Here is a 19,504-nt window from a genome sequence, read left to right as displayed (position 1 = left end):
CCCGGATTCAAATCCTTGATCTGTCACTTATCTCGTATGTGTTCTCAGCTCTCTATGCATCAGTTAATCCTCATCTATAAAATGAGGTTATGGTAAGAAAGGGAAAAAAGATAATACAGAAAAGCAATTAATCATACCTGGACCCTAAGTGCTCACTAAACATCAGCTATTCTAATAATTATCTGCAGGCCTCTATATGTTCAAATAATTTAAATCTCTAAAAGATCTCATCCTCCTTTCTACAACCATTAATTGCACATCAACTACATATCAGTAGGTCTAATAAACTCTAGGTACACAAATAAAAAGAAGACAAAGATGTGAGCTATGAACATAAGATGCTCAGATCTGTTCTTCAGGATCTCAGATTTCTGGAGGTGAAAATTAAAGGTGGCAAATAGCTAGAGCTGAATACAGATTTGTCACTTCCCTTCACATAAGTCTTGAATTTTGCTTCTTGCTACCCTTGCAATCTCTATGTTTCTTGTATATTGAGCTTTAAAATTAGTCACTCAACTCTTTTGCATCAGCATTATTTAATTTTAAATTAGTCTCACACTCTACTTCCCTCAGATCTTAAACACCCAAAGAGGATAAGCTCGGGGGGGGGGGGGAGTTTACTTTAATTGCTGAGAGGAATTGTAGAATGTGTAATACCAGGAAGAACAGTTAAAGGAAAAGGTCATCTGAAAAAAAAATTGAGCTTTGTATAAGTATATGGGTTTTAGGACTATACCAAAACAAAATAATCTATAGGCAAAAAATAATGATTGTTTAAGAAAGAGACATGAGTTCCACACTCAGCATATTTCTATGCTTTTATAATTTGACTACCTTCTATAAAATAGAAATAGGAGAGCTCTGATTCAAGATCTCAGACTTTCTGCAACCTCTATTTCCTACCTCAAGCCTCTTAACATTAAAGAAAAGATACTTTTTATAAATTCAGTTTATCAGTTGAAAACTGCAAGAGGTACCCTTGGTGAACATAAACCTAAGGGAAATCCCAGAAAGGAAGAAAACAGAGGGATTTGATTAGACAGAGATCATGCAGTAGACATCTCCTGCAAAAAGTGGGAGTGGCTCTGGAACATGCCCTGAGCACAGATGGGTCAGATATTGGGCTCTGGGCCAGAAGCAAAGAGACTAGGTGGATTGGCTTTTCCACATCTCTGCCCCAGGTCAACAAAAGCACCACACATGAGCAACAGAGCCATTTGTTCCCAGGTAGGAACATAAGTAGGAGAAGCAAGTAAGGTAACAGGAAATTGGTGACATTCAGAGGAATAAGGAACTCATATGCCTAAAAGAATAATAAAAATAATGAACATAGTACCCCATTCAGGAACACATTCTTCCCCACACGCCCTCCCCTCCCATTCTTGGCAGGAGTGTTTACTCTCCAAGCAGCCACACTCCTCACCACCCACTCTACTAGTTTATTTTAGCTGTCCAGCCTCATAAGCCTCTGAATTGTGGTCCCTGCACTGAAAGACCACAGGACGTTCTCTGTGTGGTCTTGAAAGTGCAATGAATTAAAATGCTCCCTAACATCACGTGTTTTTCTGTTGATCGAGTGGCAGGCTGAACTGCAAAGAGCCCCAGGGATAGAATAACTGGCTTTAACCTTAGACTTTACTAAACCAATAATCTGATTTTATGGGTCCAAAAATAACTGTGGGAAGCATCTAGCAATGAAAAGCAAGATTTATATACGAGGACTCTTAGAGCTTCTGCAAAGATCAGTTGATCCATCTCCTGAAGGAGCATGTAGGGAAAATCAGCAGATGTTATTAAACTGAAAGAACTTTCAGTTGTAGAAAATAGTACCTGGGTTATTTTTAAATCATTTTACCTAAGTCCCCTGTGTTTCTGTGCTCATGTGGTTTCTGAACAAATGACATCAACTGAAGTGCTTTCAACAAATTATAAATGGTTGCTTGTGTAAGAAATGAGACCTTATTTCAAACTCAAATAGCAACAAAAGTTCAGGAAACCCCTCCCAACGGACTATATACAGGACAGATGTTGAGAGTTCAGATTACAGCAGCCAAATATGCTATGATATAGAAACTGATAACTTGACAAACTTAAAGTAAAATTTAAAAATTCAGTAATATTCTGAAATCATGCCCAAATTGGAACACTATAGAAGCAATTCCTAAATATATGATTTTTAAGATACTATAAAAACTTAAAAGAGTGTAAACCTAACCTAAAGATCTTGAAACTTAAAGAAGAGGAAATCCTTTCATTAAACATATTTAATGACTTGCTCCTGGAAGATGAAAAGAATACTAATATAACTTGTGCGTTACTATGCAAATACTCAAATGAAGGTGAAAATTAAGTCATTGTCAATGCCATGCAAAATAAAAAAGTCATTATCCTTGAGGTCAATGTGCCTTCAGAGAAACAATAACCTTTTACAATTTAAAATAGATCTTTAGAAGCACCTAGAATATATCAATATCCGTTACCTGAAGGTTATATATTTTTGGGGAAAAGAAAAACACAAAACACATTCCCAGGAGCTTTGCTTACAAAAATTTCATGTGATAGAAATGTCCCTAATAATTTCTTTAAAATTTAAAGCTATAGTTTTAAAGACTTAATACTTAAAATATTTTCATTTTATTTTATTTACATATATATTTTAAATTTATTTATTGTTGACAGTATTAAAGATGTCAATACTTAAAATCTTTTCAAACATACACCAGTATAGGTTGTATAGAGGATTCTTTGGGGAAGAAATTAAAACAGTGAAGTTAAATAAACATGTTGGAAAATCCACAAAAATACCAACACCATTTTGTATGTAGAAAGTATGATATAGTGATAAAAATAACCAAAATTGGAAGATAAAAATAACCAAATTTGGAAGCCATGATTATGTGGCTCTCTGTTATGTGTTCCTAGGCAACTCAATTCAACTTTATCAAGCTCAGTTTCTTCAATTTTAAAATGGAGATAGAATGCCTGTCCTGAATATATCTCTCAAGTTTTTATATGCAACAACTCATAAAATACATGTTAAAGTCTCTGGAGAATGCAAGTTGGATTATTTCCATAATTTTGGTAACACATACTCATCATTCTAATCCATGTATTACTGACCAGTCATAACCCAGTACATTTGGTGTCCAAAGGAAATTCAAAACCCTTTCTTCTCTTCTCCCCTGCCCCCAAACTGTCACTTTAACAGCTGTCTCTGGCCATGACCCAATTATATAATAATACATTTAATAAGTACCTAGATGTGCCAGGATGAATATATACTTACATAGCTTTCCTATATGTTAAGAACTGTGTTCTAGAGTCTTCATATGTACTGACTCTTTTAATAGTTATAATAATCTTATCAGGTAGGTACTATGAATAATCCATTTTGCAGGTGAGAAAACTGGGGCCAAGAGATTAAAAAACTTGCCCAACATTACACAAACAGTATGGGACAGAAACAGGAGTTAAATTTAGGGAGTTAGCTTCAGGGAAAGTGTCCTACATTCAACTGTATCTCTCTTATACAGTGCAGTGTCGTCAGGCAAAAAAAAAAAAAAAAAAAAAAAAAAAAAAATCCCAAAAAACAAATACAGTATCTTCTGCATTTCTGACAAATATTTACTACCTCATAATAAGAATGAGAGTCACCACTCATTGTCTTACTATATATATAACTCTACCGGACAGACAGATACCTTTAATCTTGAGGAAAACTATGTAAGGGAAAGTGATAAACTGAATTTTAAAGATTAAGAAAGTTAAAGCTCAGACAGGTACATCATTTAACCAAACCCATGGGAGCCATATAGAGAAAAACAAAGATTCAACACCTGAGGTCTGTCTGAAGCTAACATTGAACTGCCTAGGATTTGCCTTCTCAGAAAATTCCAAACGCTCACTGTAAGCTCACACAAAACTGAGGCATATGGGAGACTCAGATATTCTTGAGATACATAGATACCAAAAAGTGAAAAGAAGAATATGGGGGATTAGGATAGACACTGTAAACATGTCAGAAAATCTAACTTACTAATAGGTATATGCCAATAGAGTTTAATATTGTCCACAGCCTGTTTAGAAAGCAAGGTTCAAAAGGGAATCTTGGAGTATAATCTATTAAAACTCTAAGACTTCTGATACCTAAGCTTTCCAAGATCATATCTGTAAGAGAAAAGATCCCAAATCAAAATTACTCAAGAGGACCGAGGTGTCAACCTGATATACTGCCACGGGCTTTATTTACTTTTGGTTTTCTAAAGTCTGCATGATGTCCTTAATGATTTTCTTGGTGACCACTGAGCAAAGTGGACAATTTCAAACAACCCCTAGAAGAATTTTTCCTTGGTGTCACCAAATTCAGCAATTTGGTGGTTCTTCAATTCTGCATCTAAATGGGAACTATAGCTTCCATTTTATATATTTTATTGATTTTTTACAGAGAGGAAGGGAGAGGGATAGAGAGTTAGAAACATCGATGAGAGAGAAACATCAATCAGCTGCCTCCTTCACACCCCCTACTGGGATGTGCCCACAACCAAGGTACATGCCCTTGACCGGAATCGAACCTGGGACCCTTCAGTCTGCAGGCCGATGCTCTATCCACTGAGCCAAACCGGTTAGGGCAATATAGCTTCCATTTTATAAGGCTAGGCAATTTTTAGAACTATAAAACTGGAAATACAGACAATAGTACATTCTCCCCCAAAACAATGTGCTTTGTGCCTTTCCTCATTTTCTAGTTCAAGAGCTATTGAAAGAAGAGGAAAGCACAGCTAGAAAGGAATGTAAAGGGCAGAGAGAACTTACACCTTTCTCATACACATCACAGAACATAGCTGACAGGAACAAAGGCTTAGGATAAGACAAAAAGTATTAAAATTTCAAATTTTACGAAGCAATGCACTAATTATCTAACAAAAAGGGGGATTTCATCCACAGATTTCCTATCCATATAAATTTTAGATAAATCCTCTAGCCCTGTAAGTTTGTTTTTAGAAAATTTTGCTTTCTGGCTTTCTCACTGATAGAAAATAGGACGGACTATTTTGAAAAATGGTGAGTTGAAAGTTCTAGCATATTGGTTCAATACTGACTACTATTATGCCTCTCAAGTTCTTCTCTGGTATAAAAATTTTATGGGGAAAAAAAGGCCATTTGATGCCCTAGGATTCAAGATCTCATGATTTTTCTTCCTCTTTGGAGAAGCCAGTGAATTTCTTTCCACAGCCATTACATTTTCCAGAGGAAGTCAGTGATTTTATAGATAGCTTTAGCCATAGAAAAGGACTCTTTGAGAATAATCTCCTTTGCAATATTTAAGCTTATTTTTAAAAACAAACACAAATATTGATGAATTTACCTTGACATTACAACAGGGAAATGAAGAGTTTATAGATGACATTAGATTGAAAATTATATTAGTAATGCTGGTAAAAGACTAAATCTTATTCAGAAAACTATTTCTGTGGCCATGAGAAATAGAAATGGCCCCAAACATAAAGTGGGCCACTCCCCTCTTCTAACTAGTGTCCTGGATCTTCCTAATATGTGAACATACGGAGGCATCAGAGATCTTGCCTGGGCTGATGACACAAATATAATCCACATGGGTCATTTTAAAAAGTCTAGTACCACATTTTTAAAAATATATTTTTATTTATTTCAGAGAGGAAGGGAAAGGGAGAAAGAGAAACATCAATGATGAGAGCGAATCATTGATTGGCTGCCTCCTGCATGGTCCATAATGGGTATCAAGCCTGCAACCCAGGCATGTGCCCTTGACCAGAATCGAACGCAGGACCCTTCAGTTCTTGGACCGATGCTCTATCCACTGAGCCAAACCATCTAGGGCTAGTACCATATTTTAAAAAGTAAAAGGAAACAGGTAAAATTTAATTTTAGTGATATAGGAAATTGGGACTCAAACATTTTTTGTTATTATATGTTTATTTCTAGTCTGCAGAGGCAAGATTTTTTAAAGGAATGAAATGGGGAAAAAATAGATACAGAGGCAAAGAAGCATTGAACAGACTGTCAAACTACAGTGGGAAGGCAGAGGAGGTTGCGGAGGGGGGAGGGGGGGCTGTAAGAGATCAACCGAAGAACTTGTACGCATGCATTTAAGCATAACCAATGGATAAAAAACACTGGGGGGAGGGGGCAGGTAAAGGCATGTACTGGGGGGAAGGGGAGGCCGGGGAAAGGTCAATGGGGAAGGAAAAAAAAGAAAGGGAGACATATGTACTACTATTTGTAATACTTCAAACAATTAAAAAAATAAAAAAAATAAAAACATAAAAAAAAAATTTTAGTGATATAGTTTCTTGAACTCACTATATCTGAAATATTACTTCAACATGCAATCCATATAAAATAGTATTTTATTGTTATAAACACGTAATTATCAATATAATAGTGTTATTAGTCTTATTAATATAATGTAAATAAGTGATTAATATACTATTAAGTTAATGTGTAATATGTACTATTGATATTAAAATATGGTATGAATAATATATTAATTAGCTGTGTCACTTTCTTTTCCTACACGAAGGCTTTGAGCATGTCTCCAGTTGACCTGGGCACATTTCCAAGCATTCTGTGCTGCACGGGGCTGGTGGCTGCCACTCAGGGTAGCACAAGACTGGAACTCTGGCTCTCCGGTGTGAGCATTAGAATCTCCAGGAGAGATTTGTAAAATCCTAGTGCCAGGCCAGTCCCCAGGTCAATTCAATCAGAACCTCTGGGAGTTCCTCCCCACAATGCCCGCCCCCCCCTCGCCTTCCACATCATGTCAGTTTTTTTTGAAAATCAGTAGATTCTAATGTGCAGCAACATTGAAGAACCAGCGGCCTAGACAATAGCCGGCATCACTGGCATCACAGTAATCTTTCTCTCGGTTTCATCTCAGAATTCCAGTTTGAATTTTTTTTTTAAAAAATTACCTATTCACTTTCTCACTTTTCTAGCAAAACCTGGGATCAGGTTCACCTGAGTTGATTTTATCTCCACCACCTTGCAGTGCCATTGTATTCAAACCAAGCAAACATTTACAGTGGTATTAGTAATGCTGGTAAAAAACAGTGTTTACTTGAGTCACTGGTTGAATCCTGTTCTGATACCAGTGTGGGAAATAAAACTCTTGTATTATGGAAAATTTTAATATGGAAAATCTCCACCTGTGAATACTGAAAAACAAGTTAGTCTGGCCACACGGCATTTTCTCTCAGAAAGCTTGTCGAGTGGATTCGTGCCACACCTTGGCCCTGCTCCTCTCTTTCTGATTGTCTGCTGCCTGCCTGGATTCATTCCCAGCTTCAGACCTTCAGCCAAAAGCAGGGCTCTGAGCCAAAGCAGCACTGGGGGAGCGAGAGACCCACTGCAGATCTGGCTTCTGAGAACCTGAGTGGATCTTGCAGATCTTAGTTTCTCTCTGCACTTGGCTCCATTCTAAAGGAATGTAGGCAAGCAGATTTATCACATTGATTTAGAAAACGCAGTCTTCATAAACTGCATATTAAACCTGTTGAATCCTACTACATGCTTGAAAGCCAGGGTTAGAAGCTGTAGCTAGTAGGATTTTTTTTTTTTTTTTTTTTTTAAATATATTTTATTGATTTTTTACAGAGAGGAAGGAAGAGGGATAGAGAGTTAGAAACATCGATGAGAGAGAAACATCGATCAGCTGCCTCCTGCACACCTCCTACTGGGGATGTGCCCGCAACCAAGTTACGTGCCCTTGACCGGAATCGAACCCGGGACCTTTCAGTCCGCAGGCTGACGCTCTATCCACTGAGCCAAACCGGTTTTGGCGCTAGTAGGATTTTTGGAGTTTAACGGACCCAGGGAGACAGAAAGGTTACATGATTCATGCCATGTCACAGAGCTAATTAGAGCACCCGGAAGAGGGGTAGGAGCCAGTTCTTCTGATGCTTGAACCCAGTACTCCTGCACCAACAAACTTCAGCGTCTTAAAGTCCATTTCCTATCCTTTGTATTCTAGACACAAATGAAAATTAATAGTCTTTTTCTTTTTGAAGGAATATTAGCAATAGCTATCAAAATTTTAAATAGGCATAGCCTTCACTCATTCATTCCACCTACAGGAATATATCCTCCAGAAGCATGCATGTGCCCAAAGACATTTGAACAAGGATGTTTGTTGCTCCACTCTCTAAGATAGGAAAACATTAAAATGTCAGTTGGTACAACTTTAAAAAAGAAGGAAGATATAACATCAAAGGCACAATCCGTGAAAGAAATAATTGGTAAGCTGGATTTCATTAACATTAAAAAGTCCTGCTTTGCAAAAGGCAATGCCAAGTGAATTAGAAGACAAGTCACAGACTGGGAGAAAATATTTGCAAAGCACACATCTGATAAAGGACAGTTACTGAAATATCCAAAGAGCTCTTAAAACTCAACAGTAAGAAAGCAAACAACAGGATTAAAAAATGGTCCAAAGACCGGAAAAGACACCTCATCAGATATACAGATGGCAAATAAGTCCCTAAAATAAATTCCACATCATATGTCATTAGGGAAATCTAAATTAAGTCAACAAGAGATATCACCGCACACCTACTAGAATGCCCAAAATCTGGAACAATGACAACTTCAAATGCTAGTGAGGATAGGGAGCAACCGAAACTCTCATTCATTGCTGGCTTGGAGGCCACTTTGGAAATTAGTTTGGCAATTTCTTACTAAATTAAATATTCTCTTCCCATATAATCCAGCAATTGTGTTTCTTAGTATTTACCCAAAAGAGGTCAAAATTTATGTCCACACAAAAACCTGCACAGGGATATTTATAGCGGCTTAATTCATAATTGCCAACATTTGGAACAACCAATATGTCCAATAGATGAATGAATAAGCTGTGGTACATCCAGAAAGTAGAATATTATTCAGTGCTAAAAATAAATTTCATTCAGCTTCAAAAAGGCATGGAGAAATCTTAAATGTACATCACCAAATGAAAGAGGCCAATCTGAAAAGGTGAGTACATACATACTGTTATCTAACTATGATATTCTGAAAAAAGAAAAACTATGGAGCCATGGCCACTGATGGAGGATTGGAGATGAACAGGCAGAAAAGAGAAGATTTTCAGGGCAATGAAAATACTCTGTATAATATTATAATAATAAATATATATCAACTTAGAAGCCCGATGCATGAAGATTCGTGCTAGAATGGGCTTTCCTTTCCCTGGCTCCTGGCACCACCTCTCCACTCCGGCCCAGCCCCTTTCCGCTTAGGCCCCAGAACCGCCTCTTTCTGCTCCGGCCGCCTTCCCACGCTGCCAGAGGCCCTGAGAGACCGGGGGTGGGGCGAAATGCCCCATCACTTGGTGCCTGTGTATGCAAATTAACCGCCATCTTTGTTGGGTTAATTTGCATATCACTCCTGATTGGCTGTGGGCATAGCAGAGGTACGGTCAGTTTACATGTTTGTCTATTCTTAGGTAAGATATGCATTTGTCCAAACCCATAGAATGTACACCAAGAGTAAATCCTAAGGTAAACTATGGGCGTCAGTGATTATGTGGTGTCAAGGTAGATTCATCCTTGGTAACAAATGTACCATACTAGTGAGTGATGCTTATGATGGGGGAGTCTATGCATGTGGGGAGGCAGGATGTATATGGGAAATCTCTGTAACTTTCTCTCAATTTTGTTATGGACCTAAAACTGCTCTAAAAAAATTATGTCCTAAAAAAATTATATAGATTTTATAAGTATTCATATGGGAAGACCTCTAACACAGAGGTAAATTAAAAGACCACCTCACAAGAATAAATAGTTCTAGCATGATCCTATTAACACATGAGTGGAAAATATAAATATATGTGTATAAATTCATAGTAAATTTCTAGAGGAATATTTGGAAAACTATTAAAAGTGATTGTTACAGCTACAGGCAGGAGGACTTGGGCATATACTTCTGCATCATTTGACACTTTTACATGGAGAACAAATTTCCATAGTAATGTGTAATTAAAAATAAACTTATTCAGAAATATATTCATTGACCTCATTTTAAACAATCCAGAATAGTCACAAAGGCACGCTTATTTAGAAATGTAGATGTTCTTTCTAACTATGTAAGTGAAGATTTTTTTTTAGTGTCCCAGCATGCTAGCAAGTTGTTAAGTCATTTGTGTTATGGCTAAAGAATAAAGAAAAACTAATTGAAGAATGTAAATTAATTAGCAAGTTAATTAACTGAAATTGCACATAGTTTCCTTTCCTCAAGATTCATTTCATTGGGGGTTTAGCATTATAAAAATAATGTAAATAACTATCAATAATTTAATTTCATGCAGCTTTGAACATTTGTTAGAAAAAAGTAGATTTGTAAATTATACCCAAAACAATAAAAGTAAATTGCTCAAAACTGCCGCAACCTGCACGGCTAGGGTTCAGAATCTGAAGGAGGGGCCGACGCACAAATGAAAATACTATATAAGAAATATGAATTTAGAAGGCATGGGTGGCCAGGTGGAGACCTCTCTCTTGAAGAGGCACACTGAAACTTGGCCTTATCTGCTTTTTATTCAGTTTTAGATACACATCTTGCCCTCAGTAAAGCAGGGCAAACAGGTAGCAGACAGACCATCTCTAAGGTCAATAAAGATCAGTAAAGGTCAGTAAGGTCCAGTAAACATTTACTTTGTGGCTATTAGGTCAGGAAATTGCTTTGAGCCACCACTATCTCAACAGAACAATGGTGTTTAGTGTTAACCCTGCCAACGCCCAAGGTCCATCGGCCTTCTGCATTCCTTGGTGCACTCTTATGATAGTATTGGGAAAGCAGTGGCTTCCTGCACAGGACATGGGTTAAAATTAGGAAATAAAAAACCGATTCAAATGGGCTCTTCATTATGCCAGCCAAAGATAAATTCCATAATACTTGATTTCATAGGTTTGGAGAGAGGACCTGGACTGGTTGGAAAGGCAGGACTAGAAGACACTAGATAACAAAGCTTCCATTCATACTGTGTGTGAACTAGGAAGGATGCATGTATAGTGGGAGTATAGATCATGAGCAGTAGGAGAAATATTTCACAGAAAACGTGGTGCAAAGAGCAAGCCAATCACCAAGTAGATGAGATGGGCATTTTTCCAAGCAAAGGTAAAGCATGTATGCTAAGAACATAGCAAACTCTGGAGTACAGAGTTTGAAAAGAAATTGATGGGAGATGATGCTGTAGATACAGAATGGAAGCAGTTAATTAAAAGCCTGCATAAGCCATGCAAATTAATTTGGATATTTTATCCTTTAGTCTTGTGTAGATGATTATGGGAGCCGCTAGCCACATATGGCTGAGAAGTACTTAAAATATGGCTAGCCCAACTTAAGATGTGATGTTAAATATAAAATAATGCACAGCAGATATTAAGGACTTAGTATAAAAATATATAAAATACCTCATTATTATTTTTTGACTGATTACATGTTGAAATGTTAATGTTCTGGATAGAATTTCACCTGTCTTTACATTTTTTAATGGCTACTAAAATTTTTAAAATTACATATGAATTTTGCAATACATATATTTTTAGTTACCAATGACACTTTAGATGATGGTTAAATGTTTAACAGAGGTGTGAAAGATAGGGTTTACCTTTTAGAAATATCCTCCTGACAAAAGTATGAATGAAGATTGGTTTGTAGAAAAACCAAACAGGAAGTAGGAGAACCGGTTCTCCAGTTATTATAACCTTCCAAGGAGAAAGATGTAAGCTTATTAAGGCAAGAGTGCCAGAGACAAAATAAAAGGACAGAATCAGTCCATGGGCTGTGAGACAATGAAGGATCGAGAAGATAGTTTTTCAGTTTCTTGCTTGGGTGATTGGGTTCTTGGTAATTCTGTTAACTCAGAAAATGATAACAGGAAGATCTAGTTGAAGTAAAAAGTTTAGAAAGAGATTATTAATTCTGTATAGAATACATTGTGATGGTTGTGGGAGGTGAAGTATACATTTTCAATAGGCAAAAATAAATATGCTGGAGTTCAAGAAAAAGCTTTGGACTCGAGATAAGGCATGTGATTCATCAGTGCATGCATAGTAGGTGATGCCATTGCTGAAAAGCTGTTCTTCTTGAAGAGTACAGAACTCTGAGGAATACTGACACTTATTGAGTGAATAAAGCATTTGTCAGGAGATTAAGAAAAAGAAGCCAGAGTGGGAGAGGTAAACCAGAAAATACTGTTTCAAAAGCTTAGCAAGTGGATTTCAAGGACAGCAATCAGCAGCTATGGAGAAATCTAATAAAATAAGTGTCCATTATATGGAATTTTTCGGAGCTTCATGGGTGATTAAATGTATTTTATGTTTATTATCACATTTAATTCTTACGGCAATCATATGAGGTAGGTACTATAATTATCCCTATGTTATAGATGCAGGAAATGAGAAGCACAGGAAGGTTAAGTAATTTGCCCAAGATACACAGCACATCAACAGTAGACAGGATTCAAGCTCTCTGTAGGAGTGTTCTTACTAGAAATCTAAGCTATACAGATGCATATAACCTCTCCTAGAGTACTAAGCAGGCTAAGGGAAGTTTATATTATCAACATCTAGAGGCCCAGTGCATGAAATCTGTGCATGGGTAGGGTCCCTAGCTGCTGCTGGCTGCGGGCCCTTCCCTGGCTGCAAGCTGCCGTCTGGGGCCTTCCTCACCAACCCCAGTAGTCAGCGCAGGTCATAGTGAGCGATCGAACTCCCAGTCGGTCAAACTCCCAAGGGGACACTTTGCATATTAGGCTTTTATATAGATAGATAGGTTGAAAATAAGATGAAAGAGAAAAGTTTATTTCTTTTAAGCTGCCAGCTTTGGGCCAGTTCTTCAAGGAAGTGAGAGATTGCTCAGAAGACAAGGTAACTAGGATTAACTTTTGCTTCATTTTTGTCACACACTTTGCTAGTAATTCTAAAGCAGCGGTTCTCAACCTGTGGGTCGCGACCCCTTTGGGGGTTGAACGACCTTTTCACAAGGGTCGCCTAAGACATCCTGCATATCAGGTATTTACATTACGATTCATAACAGTAGCAAAATTACAGTTATGAAGTAGCAACAAAAATAATTTTATAGATCGGGGTCACCACAACATGAGGAACTGTATTAAAGGGTCGTGGCATTAGGAAGGTTGAGAACCACTGTTCTAAAGGCTTTGAGAATCAAACCATAGCTGTTCTAGGCAGAGGGGACCCCTGCTGTAGGTGTCCACTGGAATGAAGGAGGACAGAAATAAGCAAGCAACAAGAAAAGGATGGCTTTCACTTTCAGCTTTAAGTAGCTCTCTCCTCAACCCTCTCTTGTCTCCATTCTCAATCCCATTTTTTCTAAACCCCATGTTGAAGCTTCTGTAGACTTTGGGAGAGAGAACTGATGTATCTTTATGGAATCCCTTGAAGCCCCAAAATTTGGTAATCGTATTTCCAGCTGGGCCCAGGAACCTCCCTCAGGCACTTCCTGATCTCCAAGAGAACTGAGAAATCTGATGGGAAAGGTCCCCTTCCTCTTCCCATGATTATCCCAACAAAGGCCTTGTCTTTGCATTTTGAATTGCCTGCTTATCAGATTCAGTGACAGCCATAACAAAAGGCACTCTAGTAATTATTATTTAAACAGCTCTGCTAAGACCCTCCCCTGGCCCAAAACACATTCACCCTACCTTTCCCATCCACCTACTCTAAAGCCTACAATTATTTTGTCAGACAGTTATTCGGGGTTACCAAGTTTCCTATTTGGAACTGTAGACATCCCTGTAGATTTTGGTAGTATTTGACTAGTTCCCCTAGGGCAGTGGTCAGCAAACTCATTAGTCAACAGAGCCAAATATGAACAGTACAACGACTGAAATTTCTTTTGAGAGCCAAATTTTTTAAACTTAAACTTCTTCTAACGCCACTTCTTCAAAATAGACTTGCCCAGGCCGTGGTATTTTGTGGAAGAGCCACACTCAAGGGGCCAAAGAGCCCCATGTGGCTCGCGAGCCGCAGTTTGCCGACCATGGCCCTAGGGAGATCATTTGAAGAATGACGTGTGACAGGGATGAGCAACAAACTGGTAATGTACCTTGGCTACATTTGTGTACCAAATGGCTGGTAGATGTAGGGGAGGGGGACAGAGGTGGAGTATCTCCACCTAGATCTAGAAAGGAAAGATCTAGAACAAGGGTGGGGAATGTCCAGCCCACAGACCATATATAATTTGTCTGGCCCTGCCAAGACATTAAATGTTTGACCAAATAGCAGGCAGATTTTTAAGCTGATAATTTTGCATGGCTCATGAATGATGTTATAAATATCCAAATGGCCCATGGCAGAAAAAAGGTTCCCCACCTCTGAGCTAGACGAAGGGCAAAAAGAAAGGTTGAGTATGGATGATAAACCAAGGTCACTACTGCACAATTCCCCAGGAGTTCTGTCCCATCAGGAGGTTTTCCTCCAAACAGTGACTCCTCAACACCCAGTTCTATTGGACCCCAGAGAATCAAGTGGCTGGCAGATGAATCCTTTGGGAGAGAGTCAAGTGGCACAGGGTATGATGGATCAGAAGTAATGAAGCTGAGATGAAACTGTAACCAAGTCAGAAGCCTTTACCTAAATGTGGAAACAGCTAGGAGACTAGAAGACTAAAGGACTAGTTGCTAATTGCTCCCCCTTCCCTCACAGCCAGGACAAAGAAAACTTGAACATGAATTACTGTGCTGTACTCACCTCTGTGTACTGCTGGATAACATTTTCAGGAGTGGGGCCAAGAAACATATAGAAATCAAGGATTCCTCCAATGGTCCTGAACGTTAAAGAAGGAGATGGGCTCAGAGTGACATCTGAAAAAACAAAGCAAAACAGAGAATAAGTACAAATAATATAAATGGCAGAGATCACTATTTTAATATTTCTGTCATTTAGATGCTACTTAGGTTGTCTATCTAATATTAGGCACTGAAATTTCTAACATTGCTTGTTGAAGGACTTCTGATTTCTGTAGTACTCCGTCTTAATAGAATTCTGCAATCTATTAGGATGACTGTTTGTGGTTCACTAAAAACCTTTCCATTTTGAAACAAAACATTAAATTGTAGACAATCTCTCACTCTATATTGTTCTAATTAATAAGCATTTTTTAAAGGGAGAAAAGGCAAAAAAACAACAACAGCGTTTAAGTTGTGCATTGGTTTCTTTATGATTTAACCAGATGACCACATTACCTTGGGCATTGGAATTCAAGAGGAGGACACCATGAGCATTAAAGTCTTTCTCGATGCACATATAAAAAGGATGAACTCCATAAAGATTGCTAAGTGCCTGCAACACAAACAGAAATATTGTTTTGCATGAATTATAATTTAATTTTCCTATCTCAATGAGATCCAGTAGCAATTAGTGACATGCCAAAAAAAGAAAACAAAAGTGTCATATATGTAGTGAGGGTAAAAGGCAAACTGGTGAAAACCTGAGTGGATGTCAAATTTCAAACTTGTCATTATCACCAATTAGGTATAAACCCAAATGATTTCTGAGCGTAGGTTTATAGCACCTTATAGAAAATCATTCTTAGTATTCATGCCCTTTTTCCCTTTCCATGAATCAGATTTCTAATATTAAGAATCTGTATCCACACATTACCACTGGTGACTGATCTCTGGAAAACATTCCATATCGAACATAATTCATGTCATGCTTAAAGGACGGATGTTCGTGTTCACCAAATCCGTAAATCGAAGTCGATGGGACAGAGGTCATCAGTTGTATGTACTGGTTAGAAAATATCAGGCCTCCAAGAGTCGTTTCCCACCTGTGCCAGACAGAGAAGCAGAAATGTGACAGGGTGGCGTTTTTATAAAAACCTTTATAAAACTTTCATAAAAACTCTTTCCTCCATTAAATTCCTGTCAAAAAAAAATCCTGCAAAGTTAGCTTAAAGGGGGATGAGATAATAAAGACGGGATGTGAGGGATCTGAGGAAATGGCAATTCATGTTTGTTGAGTATTTGCTAAATGTTGGGTGTAATATATATGGTATTTCATTTAATCCTCACAATATTCCTGTGGGAAGGCACTATTATGCCTTTTTTTTTTTTTTTTAAATGAAGGGAATACAGATTGGTGCAGCCACTGTGGAAAACAGTATGGAGTTAACCTCAAAAAATTAAACATGGAACTGCCTTATGACCCAGCAATTCCACTTCTGGGAATTTATTCTTAAAAAAAAACAACAACCACAAAATACTAATTCAAAAGAATATATACACCCCTATGTTCATTTCAGGGTTGTATACAATAGCCAAGATTTAGAAACAGCCAAAGTGACCATCAGTAGATAAGTGGATAAAATAGCTGTGGTGTATTTACACAAGGGAATACTACTCAGCCATAAAAAAGAAGAAAAGTTTATCCTTTGCAACAGCATGGATGGACCTGGAGAACATTATGCTAAGTAAAATAAGCCAGTTAGAAAAAGATAAGTACCATATGATTTCACTCTAATAAACAAACTAACTAACAAGCAAAATAGAGACAGACTCATTGATAGAGAGCAGGTAGATACCTCTGGGGAGAAGGTTAGTGGAGAGGGATTGAATGGGGGGAGGGGTGAAGGTAGGGGAGAGTATGGGGTGATAAATGGTGGTGGGGAAAAATAAAATATATATTTTTAAAAATGACTTTTTATTTTTATTTATTTATTTATTTTAATATATTTTATTGATTCTTTACAGAGAGGAAGGGAAAGGGATAGAAAGTTAGAAACATCAATGAGAGAGAAACATCGATCAGCTGCCTCCTGCACACCCCCTACTGGGGATGTGCCCACAACCAAGGTACATGCCCTTGACCGGAATCAAACCTGGGACCCTTCAGTCCGCAGGCCGACGCTCTATCCACTGAGCCAAACCGGTTTCGGCTAAAAATGACTTTTTAAAAAAAGAAAGAAACTGAGATGCAGAAAGAATAAAGTTACATAACTTGCCTAAAATCACCCAAATAATAGTGCCAGGATTCAGTCTGTCTTGCTGCTCAAATTTTTGTGCAGCATTTTTATCTGTTGAGATGGAAGTAGGTCTTTCTTGAAATGAAAATAGTCTGTGTTCAGATAAAACTTGGGAAACGTTGGGTTACCCAAACTGAGCTAGATTCTTTTCTGTAAGACGTTTTCAGAGTTTTTAATGAGCAGCAATGCAGACCGAGTCTCCGAGAGCTGACTATGGCACTGACATTTTCCAAAGGTAAATGATGAAAGAAGCCTTTTGTTCAAGAACACCTGTTTACATTGTGAAAGCCAGGGTTAAGTCACCGACTACGGGGAAGGAGAGAGGGTGGTGGAGGCCGTGACAGCACAGCAGCCACAGGTGAGAGGCCCCCATGCTGCTCCCGAACCCATAACCTCATCACCCAGCCTTGGGCAAACTATGGCCCCCGGGCCGGATCCGGCTGTTCTATCCGGTTCTCTTGCTCTCCCCTCCGCTCCTTTACTTTGAATTTATATTAGTTCACACAAACACTCCATCCATGCTTTTGTTCCGGCCCTCCGGTCCAGTTTAAGAACCCATTGTGGCCCTCAAGTCAACAAGTTTGCCCACCCCTGTCACAGCCTCTGCTGCCCTCCGGTTCCCAGCCCTGTGCCAAGGGGAGGCACCTGCTCCACGGTTCCCTGCCAGAGGAGACTTCCTCACACGCTGGAGGAGACTGCTGCTGAGCAGCCACACTGACATGTTTGCTGGAACTTGTTGCTTTTTTAGTGTTCCTCTCTCCCCCTCCTTCCCCCCTCCCCCTCTCATTCAAGGATGTTTTCCTGAGTGCCCAGCACTGGACACCGGAGAAATACACAGAGGGATGAGAGTCGGGAACAACCAGGTGGTTACAACACAATGGGATACATGTTGATAAACAAGTCCAAGCTGATGCAGGGGCATATCCCAGGCTGAGAAGGTGAAGGTCCAGGGGAATACTGTGAGCAGGTAAGTTCTGTATATGAAGAGTAGTAGCATGTATCAAATCTGTTTCCCATGGGAAAAAGCCTTTATTATCTTTTTTCTTGTGTTCTTATTTGAGTACAGGTTTTTCAGACACTAGTAAACAAGAACACGCATTTAACTTTTCAGGTTATCAGAAGCCTCAGAACAAAATTTTTCTCATTTTTTTCTCTTATAAGTATCAAAACCTCAAAGTATAAATTTCCTAAAAGTTCATTAAAAGTTTCACCTAGCCACAAAGACATAAAATAAAGACCAAAATGCTACTATTAGTTGTTTTCTAAGTAACTAAATCATATCAGTAGCAATAATTTACCTCAAAGATGGTTTTAAAAAATGACAGTGGAAAATGTGCTCTTACTTTGACTATTAAGCATCTGCCTCAAAGACTGTATAAAAATATTAATAGTAATTAACAATTACTAAAGAAACCATTCAGAAAGACTATACAAAAGGATTATATTCAAAACAATTAAAACTTAGCTCAGCACATGGTGAGAAATCAGAACCCCTGTGAAGCAGAGAGCTAAAGACCCCCCAGATGACAGGTCTTTGCAAGAACTGAGGGAGACGCGCGGGGTGCTGGTTGAGAGCAAAGGAGGGCGACAGAACAGCGGGAGGGACACCGGACCAGCTCAGGGAACAGTTATTAACTACCATGGAAGCATTTCAGCATTTTCCCAGCAGCTTTAACCATAAAGGAACCTATCTCTAAGAAATAGTAACCATTTCTTAGAGGTAAGGAATTATTTTCAAGCTCAATTTGCCATAAACCTAAAGGTTACTTTACCTTCAGAAAATGTAATTTGAGAAAAATCCTTTGGCCTTGGCTTTTCTATGTAAAGAATGGTATCACTTAAGCTTTAGTAGTATGCTATCAACGATTCTTCCAAAACTGGTCTATGCTACTGTTTATAGAAGCACCTTGTTTTTTGGGCTTATCTAAAGATTCGTGCACGGGTGGGGTCCCTCAGTCCTCGGTGTGGCCTGCGGGGATCAGGCCACACAGCAGGCCACTGCACCGCTCCTGCTTGCCGCCCCCCGCCCCCCCCCCCCCACGCCCCGCACCTGCTTGCCCCCAGTCAGTCCTGATCAGGAAAGGCTCATGCGCTGCAGCACTTGGCTCGCCAGCCAGGTGTCTGGTGTCCGTTGGTCAGCTGAGTGGCGCTCCCCCTGTGGAAGCGCACTGACCACCAGGGGGCAGCTCCTGCATTGAGCATCTGCCCCCTGGTGGTCAGTGCTCATCATAGTGACTGGTCCCTTAGGCTTTTACATATATAGGTACACTTATACCCTTTTCCTTAGCAAAAACAAGGCCCGTCTGTGTGGTTGAGCATTGACCCATAAACCAGGAGGTCATGGTTCAATTCCCTGTCAGGGCACATGCTTAGGTTGTGGATTTGATCCCAAGTAGGAGGTGTGCAGGAGGCAGTCACAATGATTCTCTCTTGTCATTGATGTTTCTATCTCTTCCTCTCCCTTCCTCTCTGAAATCAATAAAAA

The 19,504-nt window shown here is 38.8% G+C and overlaps 1 protein-coding gene across 1 annotated transcript in view; it reads right to left on the bottom strand.

The window, feature by feature from the left end:
• The window catches only part of LOC308244270 (sucrase-isomaltase, intestinal-like), a gene marked incomplete at its 5' end in the record, with an annotated part of 92,238 nt that overhangs the window by 56,561 nt on the left and 16,173 nt on the right, over nt 1–19,504 (bottom strand). The window contains 3 exons of the mRNA XM_080660231.1: nt 14,745–14,857; nt 15,239–15,335; nt 15,657–15,825. Of these exons, the coding sequence (XP_080516357.1) occupies nt 14,745–14,857; nt 15,239–15,335; nt 15,657–15,825 (379 nt within the window). The remainder of the gene's footprint in view (nt 1–14,744; nt 14,858–15,238; nt 15,336–15,656; nt 15,826–19,504) is intronic.

This window comes from Plecotus auritus, assembly GCF_963455305.1.
Source record: "Plecotus auritus genome assembly, chromosome: 3".
NCBI lineage: Eukaryota > Metazoa > Chordata > Mammalia > Chiroptera > Vespertilionidae > Plecotus > Plecotus auritus.
Note: the sequence above shows the minus strand (reverse complement) of the source record. Positions and strands in the feature narration are given on the sequence as shown.